The 20,073-nt window shown below is 33.9% G+C and overlaps 2 protein-coding genes across 2 annotated transcripts; both read left to right on the top strand.

Annotated features, from left to right (window-relative positions):
- Nucleotides 1–769: 769 nt before the first annotated feature.
- Nucleotides 770–4,059, top strand: LOC124459157 (tetratricopeptide repeat protein 28-like). The gene is made up of 4 exons (XM_047008681.1): nucleotides 770–898; nucleotides 1,677–2,679; nucleotides 3,206–3,907; nucleotides 3,990–4,059. The coding sequence occupies exons 2-3, from the start codon at nucleotides 1,815–1,817 to the stop codon at nucleotides 3,739–3,741; spliced, it is 1,401 nt and encodes a 466-aa protein (XP_046864637.1). The 5' UTR covers nucleotides 770–898; nucleotides 1,677–1,814; the 3' UTR covers nucleotides 3,742–3,907; nucleotides 3,990–4,059.
- On the top strand, nucleotides 3,833–19,927 carry LOC124459154. Its single transcript, XM_047008676.1, has 11 exons — nucleotides 3,833–3,911; nucleotides 4,076–4,576; nucleotides 8,526–9,235; nucleotides 9,321–9,897; nucleotides 13,829–14,538; nucleotides 14,625–15,201; nucleotides 18,146–18,255; nucleotides 18,643–18,777; nucleotides 18,846–18,985; nucleotides 19,364–19,448; nucleotides 19,547–19,927. The coding sequence occupies exons 1-11, from the start codon at nucleotides 3,833–3,835 to the stop codon at nucleotides 19,709–19,711; spliced, it is 3,789 nt and encodes a 1,262-aa protein (XP_046864632.1). The 3' UTR covers nucleotides 19,712–19,927.
- The last annotated feature ends 146 nt before the right edge of the window (nucleotides 19,928–20,073 follow it).

Raw genomic sequence — 20,073 nt, 5'->3', positions numbered from 1 at the left:
ATGTCCCACACAACATCAATATTTTCTACTCCTTGATCACCCCTAACTCTTTCTGGGAGGCCAAAGTTATTAACAGCTTCAATAAAAAGGTTATACACAGTACTGGTTTTATTGTTTGTATTCGCTTTTAAATACATAATACACCTTTAGTAGCCATCAATGCACCCATGAACAACAAACCACCATCTTATTAATTTATGGTTGCCATCCAGGTGCCATAAGAACAATGGCCCAGGAATAAAGTACTTCCTTCGGTTAACTAGACTAAGTTGCATTGATTTTAATATAATGCCATCTGGGTCAATTCTCCACAGAGATGATCTCACTCTTTCCCATTGCAATTTTACACCTCTTGCCATAAGAAATCCCTTCATTCTACGAATGTCACAATTAGGAAATTCTCTAAAGATTTCTGAAACCATTTTATTAAGGTCATCGTTTGGAATATCAGTGTATTTGGGGACCTCTTCTCTCAAACCAAATTCTTTGATTCTCCGACTTATTGTTTTGTTCGAGATGTCATAATTTTATATGCATCCAAACTCTCCAAATCACGAAGTATCGCCAAAAAATAGCCGCTGGCATTTGCATACCGTAAGGTTCAAGTCATCGTTCAAGTCGACGAATTGAAACACGAGTCGACGAATTGTTCAAGTCGACGAATTGAAACACGAGTCGACGATTTGTTATTTAATTTTGTCCCCTTCCTAACTCCACATTAGGAAGGGGGCAAAATTAAATTACAAATCGTTATTTAACAAATCGTAACTCCACATTGTGGAGTTAGGAAGGGGACACATTTAACATACTTTGATGTTTATAATCTGTTTCTAACAAAAATGGCAACGAAATCAAAGTTTCTCAAATTTTCAAACACTTAAAGATCGTCGTCTTAATTGTAAGTTTTCCAGACTTTGTTGTATTAATCACAAAACTAAAGAATGGTACGCGTTAAATGTTGGGTTGAATATATGTGAAATATTTCATGATGTATAATCTATTCATTTGCTAGGGTTAGTTCTGTTTAACTCTATGTCTTTAATCTTATATTTTTTGTATACTTTTCGCCACAGCGATAAAAAAGAAAAAACTTTGTTGAGACGATAAACTGATCTAAAACATTTCATATTTTCTCTTGTCGGATGACGATGTAAATCGTTGCCGGAAATGACAGGCAGGCAATTTAAAAAAAAATTCTTGGGAAAGTTGGTCTTGGCATTATTTAAATCGATTGCATCATTTATCATTTGTATCTGAAATTCTTTTACATTATTTCTTCAAAATTTTGTTATTTGTGAATATTTATAAGAATTGGTTGGTTAACAGAAGTTCTTGAGCCACTGGCCATTAGGGCATTAACCGTGTGTTAAAACTCAGCTAAAATTGCTCGTATTTGTTGAGCGGTGAGAAAATAAGGACAAAAGGAAGTATTGAAGATTGTTGATAAATAGCATGCAAGTATAAGAATACATTTACATAATTAAGAACAAATTCGCTTATATCTATCATATTTTTAGCTGAAGAATCTCCATCAATTAATTTTCTTTACTGTTTTAAATTGAATACCCAAGAAAACAGTCAATAAGACGTTAGCGCCTAAAATCTACGTAGAAATAGATGAAACAAAAAATTTTCCTGTTCGCTTGTAACAAATAACAGTCGAAGTTAATTCACAGATACTCTATCAACGCTTCTAAAAGAACCACTACGTTTCCTTTGATTAATCCAAAGTTGGGATTGGAAAGTTACACTGAAGGAAAGTTGGAAATAATAATCAAGAGCTCAAACAAATATTTGCCGTATCACGAGAAGAGATGGGGTTACGGCCGTCACAACCAGCAGCTATGCAGTCCTTGAAAGATGGAAATTCTAATATGAAAAATGGCGATTACGAAAGGGCAATTAAACACTACCAAGAATGTTTGGAAGTTACAAACGAAATTAGCGTCAAAATAATGGCGTTCTTTGGTCTTGGTAACGCTTATACTCTCTCTGATAAATGGCAGGAAGGATTAAACTGTTTTAATGATTGTTTGAATCTTTCTTCTAAAGTGGAAATTAAGTATTTTCAGCATCAAATATACCTTGGCCTGGGGAGTATTCATTCTACCTCTAACAGACTGAAGGACGCCATAAAGAAAAATGAAATGGATTGTCTCTGCCATATTGCATTAGGAGGATTGTATAAGTTGCTTGGAAATTATGAGAAATCTCTTGAGCATTACAAAAAAGGATTTAATCTTCTTGAATGTCAAGAGCAACAGGAAATGCAAAAAGGAAACCAACAGGTACAACAACAAGAACAAGAACAAAATGAACAAGAACAAAATAAACGTGAACTACAACGACAAGAAAAAGTTTGTGGTATTAACATTAGTAAAGATTTCGTTGACCATTACTTGAAAAACTTGTCTCTTGTTACTTCTGCTGGAATTGTAAGTGAAGTGTTAGCTGTTTATTGGGAATTAGCTGAATTGTTTGATAAACTTGAAGATTGGGGTGAAGCAACACGTATTTATGAAATTTATTTGGAGATTGTTACAAATGGCAAAGATATGGAGAAACAAAAAAATGCCATGCAGCGTCTAATGCAAATATACGAAAAGGAAGGGCGTCATTACTTAAACGGCTTAATGGAACAGAAAGTACAAGACCTCGATAGGAAGAAGAAGAATAAAGGTACAGAATCAAATAAATTCAGCTTAGCTAAAAGATAAATTTTACTATGAGTCAACTTTTATTATAAGTTTAAGGTTGAAAAACTAAATATTCTTCCTTCAGAGTTTCACTCAAGTTGTTCGTCACAAAATTGTTTGTGTGTAATATTCTTTTAACCGTATTTTTGTTATCTGCTATCCTCCACTCTTGCCAGAACGTATTGCCTGAACCAATGGCATAAGAAGCAAGGGTAAGTTGGGGGGCTCAAGCTTTTTTGGTAAAATTTTTCATTCAAAAACGACACTTTTCTTGTAAAAAAAGGCAATTTTTTATTTTGAATTTAAAAGTTGTAGAAAGCATGTGCCCTCCTTCCTACGTCACTGGCTTGAACGAGTTGTTGATGATGGTTTTTCATGAAATATTTTGAAATGTACACTTGGTATGAAAATCCTCAATGCAATAAAAAGAAGCTTGAGCTACTTTTATACAGCTGATTATTCATGCACATTTGCTCTCTATGAATGTAATACTTTTATTTCAATTTCAGAATTGCAGTTACAAGAATGGAAATACCTTGGTGAATCAACAAAACATAAAGAATTATTCCAAAAACTTATTGAGTATGGGCGCAATTCCAGCATCAAGGTTGAATATGTGGGTGATGTAGGTGTAATTTTCTCAGAAGAGTTTTGTATCCTCAAAGGGAGTGATGGAACACGTGTTTATCTTGGACTGGGAAAAGATGGTTACGGCAAAGCTGTGAAACGAATACTTCGTTATAACTACATTGAACTGAAAGATGAAGCAAATTGTTTTGAAATCAATGCAAAGAAATCGAATTATGTAGTGAATGTTTTGTTAGAAGAAAACACTGGAATGGATCATTTCTATTTAATCCTTGACCTATGTGAAGAATCGCTGGAGAGTTTTGTAAAATCTTCTACTTTGGAGGATCTTCAAACATCTCTTCCCGAAATTCTCAAGCAAATTTTAAAAGGATTAGCTGATCTTCATAGCGAACCAAATCCAACTCTTCATCGGAATTTAAAGCCTTCCAATGTTTTCCCGAGATGCACAAGGTAAATTTCTGATAGCTGACTTTGGTATTAGCCGAATATTGAAGGATGGCTCTAAGACATATGCAAGCAACACTAACCAAGGAACTGAGTATTGGATGGCTCCTGAATCATATCGTGAAAATGATGAGTCGGTTGATAAAGCACGTTACAAAAAAGAATCTGATATGATGGTAGGTGCAGAAATGTAACTTTGAATAATTAGATTCAATTTTTGGCATTTCGTTCACACTTTCACCTTTTCATTGATTTTAGAATGCAGGAATGGTGGCTTATTATGTTGCAACAAAAGGGAAACATCCTTTTGGGCCTCCAGAGTATAGACTGAAAAAACTTGTTAGATGGAAACCCTGTTGGCTTAAAGGAAATCTACGATGTTCAACTTAAAGATCTACTTTCATGGATGCTACAACGTTTACCTGAACTAAGACCATCTGCCAACGAGGCGTTAGAACACCCTTATCTACAATCCTATGAGAAGAACTTTGATATGCTGTGTGATGTGGCAAACCAACCAGAGATAGAGATACCGTATTTAGGTCATCCTCTTAACTCAGATGTGCATGAGCAGTTAAATGGTCTAAAAAATTGGATGGACCGTATTGAACCCGAAGTCTTTAGTAATTTCAATAAAAGTCGATACGACTCCACATGGTTGGGTTGCTTAAAATTTTTGCAAAACGTTCGCCAGAATCGGCTTGATAAACCACTCATACATATCAAGGAAGGCAACTATAAACAGTATTTCTTACGAGTTTTCCCAGAGCTTCCTCTGCTGGTGCATAGAATCACGAGGTTTAATGATTGGAAAACAAAACCTGATCTTGAAGAACATTTTACAAGTAAGTTATAACCACTGAAATAATTCTATTATTTTCAATAATGGATTTAATTGACAACTATATGACAACAAAATTTATCATGACTACAAAACTCTCAAGAAATAATTGACAACTGTAAAGAGTATTTCTTGAGAGTTTTCCCAGAGCTTCCCCTTTTTGGTCACAAAAGAAAAGTTATACAGAAGGGCCACTCAAGTGTGCACTGCGTCCTTATGTCCGCCATCATTCCAGCAAGATACTTAAGGCTTTTCACTTGTTTCCAACCACTGCAATTACATGACTTCATTTCTTCATAATGAACTCGAAAATATTTCAATATAAGACGTCGTGTCATTTAAGTGGTTGGGAACAAGTGAAAAACCCTAAATATCTTGCTAGAATAATGGCCGCCATATGGCACAACATGAGGACAGAAACATCAAAGGCTTCGACACGAGTGACCCGTCTGTATTTTCCGTATTCTTTGTTTTGGTGTACACAATGATAAGGTTAAGAGAATAGAAATGAAGACCTGATCTTGAAGAACAGTTTGTGAGTAAGTTTCAGTCAAAGAAATAATTCTTCAGTATGAACGAGATCTATAAATTAATGTTGCATTTTTCTCTGATTACTTTCCAACATAGCAGTTTGTTTTTCCGCCTGTTTGCAAGGTGATTTAAACGTCCGTTTTTTGTCGGGAATCGTATAAATATACTTTTTCTCTATTAATTTTTCCTTTTTAAGTCTTATAATTATATTTTATGTTCTAGAAATATATTAAACTATTTTAGAAAAGTTAACTATTTTATTATTTCTTTCTGAAAAAGTCGGTCAGGTGAAAACTCTTGTTAAGACTTTGTTGTCTTGAATAGATAAAAATGAATCACGAACAAATTCATGCTGTGTTACTATCAAAGGATTGATCTTAAGCTAATTTTCTTTAATTTTAATCCACTCCTTTGATTCATCGTCACTTTTTACTGTGATGTGTTTTAATTTTTTATAGATATTCTTCATTCATAAGGTTGATAAGGTTGTCGATGTAAATATTTTTCCAATTGAGTTTCAGTTAGCTCTGGAAAGGATTTACGACGTCGTTTTCAAAATTTTTCATTGAGCACTTTTGTTTCTGCTGAGATAATGATACTAATTGCTGTTGCGTGCATTTTTCAGTTGTTCAACAGTTTTGCAAATGTACAGTTCAAGTTTGATCTAAAAAAGCATAAAATCCAATTCAACTATTCATTAAAGAATATCGGTTTACCCTGTCATTACCAATATATTTAAGAAGGCCGATAAAAAAATGAAAAGCTTGATTATGACAATGAGATAGAAAACATATTTTTACTTTAACAAAGAAGAAGTTGTGAATCCTTCTAAATTTAAACTACCTCTCAAACACTGGGCTCCAACAATTCATCTCTCGAAAGATTTTCGCAAAAATTCTTTAAAGCGACATTCTTAAAAATTGTCTCAAGTAACAATAGTTTATGAATATCGACGATCAGTTATTTAAACTCACGCAATATTGTGATCATTTGTTTCTTGATTGCATTGGCATGAAACTCTCAGTAACTAGTGTAAGAATTGTGACTAGTTTACTTGTAAATATATACTCTATTTCAATATTGAGCACTTTTTATTCGCAATAATTTTACACGAAATTCAACTAGCTATAACGCGTTTTGTTTTAATGTGGACAGTCAAAAAACGGAGCCTTTTGTGAACGATGACGTCAATGACTACTTTTTCTGGCATTTTTAAAATTCAATACAAATTTGGCGAGCCTGATTGACGTGCTTTTGAGGTTGTATATTTGTTTAATCCCTATTTTGGAAGTTAATATTTTGATTTCCTAGCTTTTATTGATAACTTATAAAAGGAGAATTTTGACTCTTGAACATTGGTTTTTCCAGTGGTTCACACAACCACTATCGAATAAATAAGCCATATGAAAGAAGGCCAGGAAGATTTTGTCTTTATCCAGGAAAACAAGCGCGTGGTGGGATAACTTAGTATCTGAAAGTATGAATTACTCGCCATGGAAGATATCTTTAATGGCGCAAGATGTCACGAAAACTCTGGGCGCTTTATGTATAAACATGCGTAGTTAATTATTTAACACACTTTTATTTCGGTGATAACTTTTAATTTCGAAAACGCATTAGTGTGGACAGATGCAGATAACACAAAAAATCTGTCAATGTTGCAAAAAGTTTCATCAAATAACTTTTGAACTCGTAGAAATTTGATTTTAGTAAACACTTAACTATTTCCGAGCTTTAAAGAACGTAAATTACTACTTTTTGTGCGTTTGCAGATTGTGTTAAGAAGTGATTGAGTCATTTAAGCCTTTATGCTTTTTAATTTGTGGAATGATTTTCATGAGTCATTACTTTAGTTATACTCACTCTTTACTCGACGCTTGAATATTAACATGTTCACCGACGCATGATAACCCGCATTGCTGAAGTGCGATAATTTTTCTGATTTGTTTCTTATTAAATGTATAGATCCACATAATTTGTAACATCTTAACTTACCTTGAAAACCGTACAAGCGCAAGAAATATTATACACCATGTTATACGTCATTGAAAATAATGAATTTTGGCAATTCAGACAAAAGACATCAAACGGGTTACTTTATCAACAAATTAGTGAAAGATGATCAAAGAGGAAGATATGCTCAATGAGATGAAATATGGTGCAGTCAAAGAAGTCCGAAAGCCAAATAAAGTGAAAGGGACTTTCATCACAAAAATTGCGCAAAGCAAGTTTTTACAGAGCAAGTAATACTTTTTGGTATTGTATTACAAGTAAACGCACGCTTTCGGTGATGAGAGAAATTAAATGTTCTGCTGACCAAAGCGAGATTTAGTAACGTCAAAGAATATTGAGGATGGACGTTTACGACTAAATATCCTCATTCCTATATTTGCGGTAACACTTTAGTAAATATTTCTGTTGCAACAAAAGAAACCTAGGCGACCATATCTGTTGACCGATGCAGACCTGTATATTCGATTATCGACTGTTGGTATGATTGATTCTATAAATGCCATCTCCAAATACACTTTGGCATCAGTTGACCAAGTTTAAGGAATTCGTGTGCTATGCTTTAAGTCAAACAGAAGATCACAATGAATGCTTTAAGAAGTGATATTTGTGGTGAATATTGGGTAGAGGCGTTTCTTTAGTTTTGTGCTGCAAAGGTTTTGTGCAATAACCAACGAGATCTTATTCTCCAGAGCATAATGGTATTGCAGAATGTTTGACTAGGACAATCACAGAATTGAATCGATCAGTGATGACGCTGTCTTGGCTGCTATATTAACAGGCAGAAACGCAATAAATTTCACTTAAAGTTTACAGTCTGGTGTTATATATATAGTTCAAGAAGATCGACGATGGCAATGTTCATTTTCTACTGGGAATGTTGATCTGCGATTACTTTAAGAAGATTTTCAACCAATTTGGGATGGAGAAATGCAAACGCATATACACCTGTCGAACCGCCAAAAAAAATTTAGATTTCTCGGTTTGCAAGACTTTTAATCACAAATATCCCTGCGTTTATTTACAATAAAGTTGCTTCTTATTTTCATCTCAAATAATTAACCAATGTTACCAACTCAACCAACCTATATAATATCACAGATATTGGCATTATGATTGAATGTAAACAATACCATTGAATGAAAGTTATATCCGATCAAACTCGAAGTAATTTCTGATCTGTTTCTTTAGTAACATTCTACTACCCGAAATTAAGATTAGCCTTTTTGAAAAAAAATGAGGACATTACCATTTAATGTGTTGAATAATTTACCAAAAAACCGAGCCTATTCTATTATGTTATTCGCACGTATTCGAATCTTGTGTGCGATGATTTACTTTCAGCTTACTACCACATGTTTGATTATTTTCATCCCTTATCCCTAAATGCATTACTTTTACATAATTTTTAGAATTACAGTTGGAAGAATGGAAGTATTTTGATCAATCAATAAAGCACAAAGAGATGTTCTTAAAATTAATTAAGTATGGACGTGACCCAGATATCAAGGTTAAATGTGTGAACGACGTACGTGTAATTTTCTCGGACGAGTTTTGCATTGGCAAAGGAAATAATGAAACCCGTGTTTATCTTGGACTAAAAAAGGATGGTTATGGAAAAGCAGTGAAACGAGTACGTCGAGATGACTGTATCAAGGAAGCAGAGAACGAAATGAAAATTTTGAATCAAATCAAAGCTAAGAAGTCGAATTATGTTGTAAATTGTTACTACTTAGAAGAAGATACCGGAACTGAATATGTCTATTTGATACTTGACCTATGTGAAGAATCGCTGGAGAGTTTCGTAAAATCTTCTACTTTGGAGGGTCTTCAAAAATCTCTTCCCGAAATTCTCAAGCAAATTTTAAAAGGATTAGCTGATCTTCATAGCGAACCAAATCCTATTCTTCATCGTGATTTAAAACCATCTAATGTTCTTCGAGATGCACATGGACAATATCTGATAGCTGACTTCGGTATTAGTCGAATATTGAAAAACGCCCTTCAGACATATGTAAGCGATTGTACTAAGGGAACTCAGTATTGGATGGCTCCTGAATCGTACGTTGTTAATGAAGAGTCAGTTGATAAAGCACGATACAAACCAGAGTCTGATGTAATGGTGGGTGTAAAAATAACCATTTGCAAATTACTTTCAAATTTTTAGAAATCTTTTGTTGACACTGTTATGTTTTTATATATTTTAGAATGCAGGAATGGTGGCTTATTATGTTGCAACAAAAGGGAAGCATGCTTTTGGAACTGTAAAGAATAGACTGAAAAACTTGCTAGATGGAAGCCCTGTTGGATTGATGGAAATCGATGATGTTGTACTTAAAGATCTACTTTCATGGATGCTGCAACATACACCCGAACTCAGACCATCTGCCAAAAAAGCGTTAAAACATCCATATCTGCAATCTGCTGAAGAGAACTTTGATATGTTGTGTGATGTGGTGAATCAACTGGAGATAGAGATAAGTGATCCTCTCAACTCAGATGTCCATAGGCAGTTAAATGATCCAGAAAATTGGATGGACCGTATCGACGGAGAAATTTTTAACAATTTCAATGACTTTGATCCTACATGGTTTGGCTGCTTAAAATTTTTACAAAACGTTCGCGAGCAGTGGCAAGATGAACCTCATCCACAACTGCCATTAAGTGAGGGCAACTATAAAAAGTATTTCCTGCAAGTTTTGCCGGAGCTTCCTCTTCTCGTGCACATAATCATAAGGTATATCGAAAGGAAATCCACTCCAGATCTGGAAGAACAATTTGCTAGTAAGTTAACCATTAAAATATTTCTTTTTCGTCAATGATGTAGCTACTGAATCTCTAAAATGTCTAAGTGTAAAAAATGCAACCTAGTCAGTCAGTTATTCCGGTTATACAGTCGAAGTGTAAATTTTCTGTGTTTGATTTGTCGCGATATGTTTGTTTACTAGTGCATCAAAGATTGTCATGAACAAGCTAACCATTTTAAAAATTTTATCTCAAGCATCCCCTTTGACGTTATGAAATGGTTAAAATGCAAATATATTTTTAAAATATACTAATATTGATATGGAGATAAACAAGGAGTAAGTGTTTGCAGGGACGGCGAAGCAACATCATAAAGTGCAGGGCTAAGTCTTCAATTTTACTATGGCGTCTTAAAAAGCACCTCTAAACAACGACTTCAGCTCAGCCTAAATATATTTTTTGCAAAACGTTGGGGCTTCAGCTCTCCCAGCCCCTTAGGCTGTTAACGTTAGTGCAAAGCTTATGATTAACTGTAAGGATTTTTAAAGCTAGACAAAGTATGACCCTCAAATTCCAAAAAGTGTTTATCTTGTTGATAAAGTTTTGAATGTTCCAATATCAGCACTGTACATGGTTATAAATAATGAACATTTCCTAAGAACATTGCTCAGAATAATGTATATTTCAAATTCATGCTGTATTATTATCAAAGGATCGACTTAAGCTAATTTCCTTTAATTTTAATCCACTCCTTTGATTCATCGTCACTTTGCTGTGATGTGTTTGAATTTTTTATAGATATTCTTCATTCATAAGGTTGATAAGGTTGTCGATGTAAATATTTTTCCAATTGAGTTTCAGTTAGCTCTGGAAAGGATTTACGACGTCGTTTTCAAAATTTTTCGTTGAGCACTTTTGTTTCTGCTGAGACAATGATACTAATTGCTGTTGCGTGCATTTTTCAGTTGTTCAACAGTTTTGCACTCCAATATTTAAAGTTCAAGTTTGATCTAAAAAAGCATAAAATCCAATTCAACTATTCATTGAAGAACATCGGTTTACTCTGTCATTACCAATATATTTAAGACGGCCGAGAAAAAAATGAAAAGCCTTGTTAAAACAATAAGATAGAGAACAAATTTCTACTTTAACAAAGATGAAGTTGTGAATGACTCTAAATTTGAACTACCTCTCAAAAACTGGGCTCCAACAATTCATCTCTCGAAAGATTTTGAAAGTCACATGCTTAAAAATTGTCTCAATTAGCAATAGTTTATGAATATCGACGATCAGTTATTAACCTCACGCAATATTGTGATCATTTGTTTCTTGATTGCATTGGCATGAAACTCTCAGTAACTAGTGTAGAATTGTGTCTAGTTTACTTGTAAATATATACTCTATTTCAATATTGAGCACTTTTTATTCGCAATAATTTTACACGAAATTCAACTAGCTATAACGCGTTTTGTTTTAATGTGGACAGTCAAAAAACGGAGCCTTTTGAGAACGATGACTTCAATGACTACTTTTTCTGGCATTTTTTAAATTCAATACAAATTTGGCGAGCCTGATTGACGTGCTTTTGAGGTTGTATATTTGTTTAATCCCTATTTTGGAAGTTAATATTTTGATTCCCTAGCTTTTATTGATAACTGATAAAAGGAGAATTTTGACTCTTCGAACATTGGTTTTTCCAGTGGCTCACACAACCACTATCGAATAAATAAGCCATATGAAAGAAGGCCAGGAAGATTTTGTTTTTATCCAGGAAAACAAGCGCGTGGTTGAATAACTTTGTATCTGAAATTATGAATTGCTCGCCATGGAAGGTATCTTTAATGGCGCAAGATGTCACGAAAATTGTGGGCGCTTTATGTATAAGCATGCGCAGTTAATTATTTAATACACTTTTAATTCGGTAATAACTTTTAATTTCGAAAACGCATTAGTGTGGACAGATGCAGATAACACAAAAAATCTGTCAATGTTGCAAAAAGTTTCATCAAATAACTTTTAAACTCGTAGAAATTTGATTTTAGTAAACCCTAAACTTTTTCTAAGCTTTAAATAACGTAAATTACTACTTTTTGTGCGTTTGCAGATTGTGTTACGAAGTGATTGAGTCATTTAAGCCTTTATGCTTTTTAATTTATGGAATGATTTTCATGAGTCATTACTTTAGTTATACTCACTCTTTACTCGACGCTTGAATATTAACATGTTCACCGACGCATGATAACCCGCATTGCTGAAGTGCGATAATTTTTCTGATTTGTTTCTTATTAAATGTATAGATCCGCATAATTTGTAGCATCTTAAATTGCCTGTGATTTTAGTTTTGGAAAAAATTGGACCATTTTCTTGAAGAAGTTAAAGTTTTTAAAGGAGGGGGGCAAATTTCCAAAGAGGGGGCTATATTTTTTGCGGGGGGGGGGGGCAAATTTCCCGTTAGATCGGGCTTTCGAGAGGCCTGTAGTACTAGACATAATTAGTTTTTACTTTTTGCTCTTCTGGACTAACTAAATGTGCCAAATTTAGACTCTTTATGATGTTGAAAACCGTACAAGCGTAAGAAATATTATACACTATGTTATACACTATTGAAAATAATGAATTTTGGCAATTCAGACAAAAGACATCAAACGGGTCACTATATCAACAAATTAGTAAAAGATGATCAAAGAGGAAGATATGCTCAATGAGATGAAATATGGTGCAGTCAAAGAAGTCTGAAAGCCAAATAAAGTGAAAGGGACTTTCATCACGAAATTTGCACAAAGCAAGTTTTTACAGAGCAAGTGATACTTTGTGGTATTGTTTTATAAGTAAGCGCACGCTTTCAGGGATAAAAGAAATTAAATATTGTGCTTCCCAAAGCGAGGTTTAGTAACGTCAAAGAATATTGAGGATGGACGTTTACGACTAAATATCCTCATTCCTATGTTTGCGGTAACACTTTAGTAAATATTTCTGTTGCAACAAAAGAAACCGAGGCGACCATATCTGTTGACCGATGCAGACCTGTATATTCGATTATCGACTGTTGGTATGAATGATTCTACTCTAATTGCTATATCCCAATACACTTTAGCATCAGTTAACCAAGTTTAAGGAATTCGTTTGCTATGCTTTAAGTCAAACAGAAGATCATAAAATGAAAGCTTTAAGAAGTGATATTTTTGTTCAATATTGGGTAGAGGCGTTTCTTTAGTTTTGTGCTGCAAAGGTTTTGTGCAATAACCTACGAGCTCTTATTCTTCAGAGCATAATGGTATTACAGAGCGTTTGACTGGGACAATCACAGCATTGAATCGATCAGTGATGACGATGTCTTGGCTGCTATATTAACTGGCAGAAACGCAATAAATTTCACTTAAAGTTTACAGTCTGGTGTTATATATATAGTTCAAGAAGATCGACGATGGCAATGTTCATTTTCTACTGGGAATGTTGATCTGCGATTACTTTAAGAAGATTTTCAAACAATTTGGGATGGAGAAATGAAAACGCATGTACACCTGTTGAACCGTTGAAAAAAATTTTAGATTTCACGGTTTACAAGACTTTTAATCACAAATATCCCTGCGTTTACTTACAATAAAGTTGCTTCTTATTTTCATCTCAAATAATTAACCAATGTACAATATAATATCACAGATATTGGCATTATGATTGAATGTGGACAATACCATTGAATGAAAGTAATATCCGATCAAACTCGAAGAAACTTTCGATCTGTCTCTTGAGTAACATTTTACTGTCCGAAATTAAGATTAGCCTTTTTGAAAAAAATGAATACATTACCATTTAATGTATTGAATGATATACCAAAAAGCTGAGCCTATACTATTATGTTATTCGCACGTATTCGAATCTTGTGTGTGATGAATTACTTTCAGCTCACTTCCACATGTTTCATTATTTTCATCCCTTATCCTTAAATGTAATACTTTTACATAATTTTTAGAATTGCAGTTGAAAGAATGGAAGTATTTTGATCAATCAATAAAGCACAAAGAGATGTTCATGAAATTAATTAAGTATGGACACGACTCAGATATCAAAGTTACATGTGTGAACGACGTACGTGTAATTTTCTCGGACGAGTTTTGCATTGGCAAAGGAAATAATGAAACCCGTGTTTATCTTGGACTAAAAAAGGATGGTTATGGAAAAGCAGTAAAACGAGTACGTCGAGATAACTGTATCAAAGAAGCAGAGAACGAAATGAAAATTTTGATTGAAATCAAAGCTAAGAAGTCGAGTTATGTTGTGAATTATTACCACTTAGAAGAAGATACCGGAACTGAATATGTCTATTTGATACTTGACCTATGTGAAGAATCGCTGGAGAGTTTCGTAAAATCTTCTACTTTGGAGGATCTTCAAAAATCTCTTCCCGAAATTCTCAAGCAAATTTTAAAAGGATTAGCTGATCTTCATAGCGAACCAAATCCTATTCTTCATCGTGATTTAAAACCATCTAATGTTCTTCGAGATGCACAAGGACAATATCTGATAGCTGACTTTGGTATTAGTCGAATATTGAAAAACGGCCTTAAGACACATGTAAGCGATGCTACTAAGAGAACTCTCTATTGGATGGCTCCTGAATCTTACGTTCCTAGTGAAGAGTCAGTTGATAAAGCACGATACAAACCAGAGTCTGATGTAATGGTGGGTGTAAAAATATAACCATTTGCAAATTACTTCCAAATTTTTTAGAAATCTTTTTGACACTGTTATGTTTTTATGTATTTTAGAATGCAGGAATGGTGGCTTATTATGTTGCAACAAAAGGGAAACAACCTTTTGGAACTCTAGAGTATAGACTGAAAAACTTGTTAGATGGAAACCCTGTTGGATTGATGGAAATCGATGATGTTGTACTTAAAGATCTTCTTTTATGGATGCTGCAACATAAACCCGAACTCAGACCATCTGCCAAAAAAGCGTTAAAACATCCATATCTGCAATCTGCTGAAGATAACTTTGATATGTTGTGTGATGTGGTGAATCAACTGGAGATAGAGATAAGTGATCCTCTCAACTCAGATGTCCATAAGCAGTTAAATGATCCAGAAAACTGGATGGACCGTATCAACGGAGAAATTTTTAACAATTTCAATGACTTTGACCCTACATGGTTAGGCTGCTTAAAATTTTTGCAAAACGTTCGCGAGCATTGGCAAGATGAACCTCATCCACAACTGCTGCAAAGTGAGGGCAACTATAAAAAGTATTTCCTGCAAGTTTTTCCGGAGCTTCCTCTTCTGGTGCACAGAATCATAAGGTATATCGAAAGGAAATCCACTCCAGATCTGGAAGAACAATTTGCTAGTAAGTTAACCATTAAAATATTTCTTTTTCGTCAATGATGTAGCTTATCAATCTCTAAAATGTCTAAGTGTAAAAAATGCCACCTAGTCAGTCAGTTATTCCGGTTATACAGTCGAAGTGTAAATTTTCTGTGTTTGATTTGTCGCGATATGTTTGTTTATTAGTGCATCAAAGATTGTCATGAACAAGCTAACCATTTTAAAAATGTTATCTCCAGCATCCCCTTTGACGTTATGAAATGGTTGAAACGCAAATATATTTTTAACATACACTCTAAAAACATCCTGGTTAAAAAATCCTGGTTGAATGAATTTCAACCCCAAATATGTTAAGTTAACTCGGATTTTGGTTAAAACCGGGTTAATTTTTAGTTCAACACTGTAGTGCAGTTCACAGTACTACCAGGATCCAGGTTAAGAAAAATCAAAATTGCGGCTCACTAATTTTCGGGACGAAAAAGTCAAACTTTGTTTATAATTTGCGCCATTAATGCTTTTACAGAAACAAAAAAATAAAAAAAACTTTTTCGGGTGTCGATATACATATTTAGAAAATTTGAGAAGATGCCAATCGTTGGAAAACGCTATTTAAATGCTGTCATTAGTTTAAGGAGTGGGGAAAACAACTAGTATATTGCATGCAGCTCATGACAACCTCCTAGTGATAAAAACGAAGCACTAGTCTGGACAAACTCCATTGATCTTAAATAATTACTTGAGAATACGTACGCTTCTTTTGATCGTTTGATCATAGCAAACGAAACAACCCTGTGCGAATTCCGGGGTTTGAAGGCCAACTGAGATAAATAATGAAGAAAACTCTGTCATCTGAGACTGAGAGCAACTGCTTTGTTAAGCTTTCATGAAATGGGGAAAGAAAAATGGCTGATCGAGAAGTACGAGAACCGCTCGACACTTTGAACTTAGGCAATAAAGTTTTATTGAAAAAGTCATATTTTAATCTAATAAAGATTTAGATCAAAACCAGTGGCGTAGCCAGCCCTCAAATTTGGTCGTGCTATGTTAATTTTTTTGTGTTCACTCACTGTAAAAACAAAAGATTTCTAAAGAAATGAATAATGTTAATGATCTAAAATTTACATAGTAGGACCAAAACTTGCAAGCTGGCTACACCACTGATCAAAACTATTGATGAGAATTCTAAAGTACAAGTATGTTTCCATCAGAGTTAATAACATTAGTAGCTACATTCATCAACGATATAGCTTTGTTGGTGTTGAAATTTAAAAGTTAGCAAACAACCATGTGTTGGCTACAATATTTAAAAATAATCAGTGTAATTCTAATCAGTGTATTATTGAACAATTATGATTGTTGTAAGTGTTTTAAGTTATTGCACCAAATACCAGTTGCAATCTCCTCAAGCACTTTATTTTGTACCTGACAGTTATAAATTTATTCATGGAAATCTAAACAATAATTTTGGAATGATTGACCCTCTGAAAAATTGACAATTTTGAGAGACTTGTCACGCAGCAAGAGCTAAATAATCGTTTCGAGTCTATGCTTAAGCCTTTATAAACCGTGATGGCAGACCTAAGAGAATTGTCGTCAAACTAACATTACCCATAAGAGCCTGGTCTTGATAGAGGTCTGAGAAGCTAAGAGAAGAACAGTTAAATAGACAGACACTTGACCATAAAACACAATAATATATTAAATATAGTTTCACAAAATATAATTTCATCTCAATTCTAAAATACACTGTCGTCATGGTAAGTAGTGTTTGTCTTAATGCTAGGTACAATCTCCAAAAGCACAACACTTTCTCTCAGAGCTATAAATATTCATGACAATTTATATGAGTTTTGAAATGCACAACAACTTTAATAATTTACTATCTTTGTAGACAAGTCACACAGGAAGAGCTGAATGATAGAGTCACACTACATGCTTGATAAAGTATAAACTGTAATTACAGTAAGGGCAATGGAGGATTGATAACTGGGATGCCAAAATTCATATATTTTTGTTATGTAATCTCTAATGGCAATTGATTTCAATAGAAACTAACACAGTAAAACAGGCATTTATAAATATTTGTTCCATCTTACTAGATATTATCAATCCTCGGCCACCCTTGTATTCGAGACCTGTGAGGTACTTGGCCTGAAACTAGCTTCACCGGGCATTAGAACCTGATCATTATAGAGATCAGTGAAGCTAGTAGAACAGTTAACAACAAACATTGAAATTTAGGAAAACAACCCTCTGAAATAAATAAACTTTCAACTCATATAATAAAAAATTTCCATGATTATAACTGATTATAACACCGTCAATTATTATCTTCAAACACTTTGTACTGACAAAAAGCAGCATAGCTTATTCAAAGAATGCCATTGGGACCACGAAATTCAGTTGATGAGAAAATTATTGCCTAACTGTCGCCACAAATCAAAATATGACATTGTTCACATCATCGATTATCACCAACCATTTCACAGAATTATAGACTTGAATATAACTGTAATACCAAAATCTTCTCTGGAAGAATATGAAAAGCCAGAAGCTTCGAATTACAAGCAGGTAAATACAAAGTCACACAGAATAATACCACGAACGACAATAATCAACCGAACAATAATCGACGATAATGCTCAATGAACAGTCACATGACACGAGCGAGCACCCTTCGGTATTTGACGATAAGTAACGATTGTCAAATTGCGATTTGCAGTTTTCCCGCCTTTTTACTCTTTCTCTAGTGTACTGTACAAACAAGTACAACTACAAAGTTTCAGCCGCATCAAAAAAAGATTATGGACAATTGGGTTAAAGAAAAACTTGAAGTGTCTATATGATTTAGTATTTAGTACATAAATGAAGTGTCTATATGATTTAGTACTTAGCTTTAGCTATATTCTTTTGTTTTTTAGCTTTTTGTTCTTGAAACGGATGCTTTTCGAATTGCATTTTTTTAGAAAATATGATTGACGAGGAGGCCTTTCTCAATTTAAACGAAGAAACCTTGAAGGAGATGAGGATTCCTATTGGACCACGAATCAAACTATTGAAAAAAATCAAATTTCAGGTATACCAATGCTATCTTAATTCTGACTTTGGACAGTTGATTCGGTACACGAAAGCCTACCTAGCAACGTCATAGCAACCGTAATTTCAAACAGAGTACAAGCATCTAAAGCAGTTTTTTATAGTTTCATTCACATATTGTTTTTTCAATGCCGATTTTCAAAGTGTTGATAAGTTTGTACGTACAAAGAAACACTAGATATTATTGGCTTTAGGTGTTTTTACCACCTTTTACGAGATTCAAAACAACAAATTGCTTTGAGTAACATAATTTGAAGTGTTAACAAAAATGGTTTAAACTCAAGCCAACTCAATTATTCACATTAAACACTAAATTAAATTGAACAATATAAACATTCTATTGATGCTATTTATTTATCCAATATAGGCATCTTCAAGTCCCGAGTTCACTTGTCAGCCAAAAGAAAACGAGACAGAGCGTTCAGTAGCATCAAATCAGTCTATATTTGAGAGCTGTGGGGCTCAAATTTTTCAACCGAGAAAGAAACCCAGGAATGATTTTGTAAGCATTAACACTTGTAGAGCAATTGAACATCAAATACACTTTTTTATCTTTTTCTTTTTTTTAAGAATAACAAATCGATTTTAGAAGAGTCCGAAGTTGGTGCTCAAGTGATTTGCGAACTGGATACGGATAAGTTAAGCAGAAAAAGCAGAATCAAGATGGTTCAGATACTAGTGGCTTACATAATTAATCAGTTTGGAGAAAGGTTTGTGAAAATATGAAAGACTAAATTCACCACTTTTACTGCAAAATGTAAGTCTACCTATGATGTCATCGTAACAGTAAAAAATCGTAAAAATAGAAAATCAGAGTTGTACAAATTAACACAATAGTAAAATGAGATTTTAGCAATGAAGCGTCGTGTTCGAGAAACATGTAAATGTTTATACTTTTTAGAAAAAGGTAAAATTTTTAGAGGAAGTAAGCAAAATGTTTCTATGAAATTATCATAATGTGGGATTGAAAATCTGAAATTTGACATTTATTACATTTTCAATGACGTCATAAGTACACATGCACGCTACTGTAAAAGTTCTGAATTGTTCAACATCCATATTAAAATTTAAATAATTCAAAAATACAGGCCTCATGCAGACATCAAAATCCAAATGGCAAAGGCAGTGATAGAGCAGTTTCCTTTCCTTAAAGACGAAGAGGGTCAAGGATATGTACGCGTTTCTCATTACGTTTGACTTTTGATTTGGAATCAAATGATATATTTTACAAATGTTTGTTTCTTTCTTGTACGTGATTTTTCAATTTTTAGGAAGCTTGGTACACGCCAGGAAAGGGAATTCATTCTGCTACAGGGTGGTTGGAAGAACGGCTTAGAAATGTTAGGAGAAAGAGCATAAAACACCGTCAGACTGAACAAGAATTTGGCTCAACTTCAACTTCTTTAAAACACTTGGCAAGATCTCTACCAGGTTAAATTCGTCAATTAAAAAGATATTAGAAGTTTATTTGATGGTGCTTGTAGAAAATTTGATTTTTTTTTCTTAAAAAGAGCCAGTCTTAAATCGATCAGAATGGATTTAGGCCGTATTCTGTGCCCCGAAAATGTGCTTAGAAAACGATTTTCGTATGTAAAAATATATGACTAAATAAAAATCACACAGAAATACTTAATAAAACTTACTTATTAAGATTCGAGATGTTTACACCTTTGAAACTTGCAATCTACGCTGTAATAGCACTTTTTAGGTGACAAACTCGCTCTTTGATTTTTCCTGCCGCCATCTTGTTCTTAGCTGTATTTTTTATGAAAACCGTACGTTTAGCAAACACAGAAAT

This window comes from Xenia sp. Carnegie-2017, unplaced genomic scaffold, assembly GCF_021976095.1.
Source record: "Xenia sp. Carnegie-2017 unplaced genomic scaffold, XeniaSp_v1 HiC_scaffold_69, whole genome shotgun sequence".
NCBI lineage: Eukaryota > Metazoa > Cnidaria > Anthozoa > Malacalcyonacea > Xeniidae > Xenia > Xenia sp. Carnegie-2017.
This window is presented reverse-complemented; position numbering and strand designations above follow the sequence as displayed.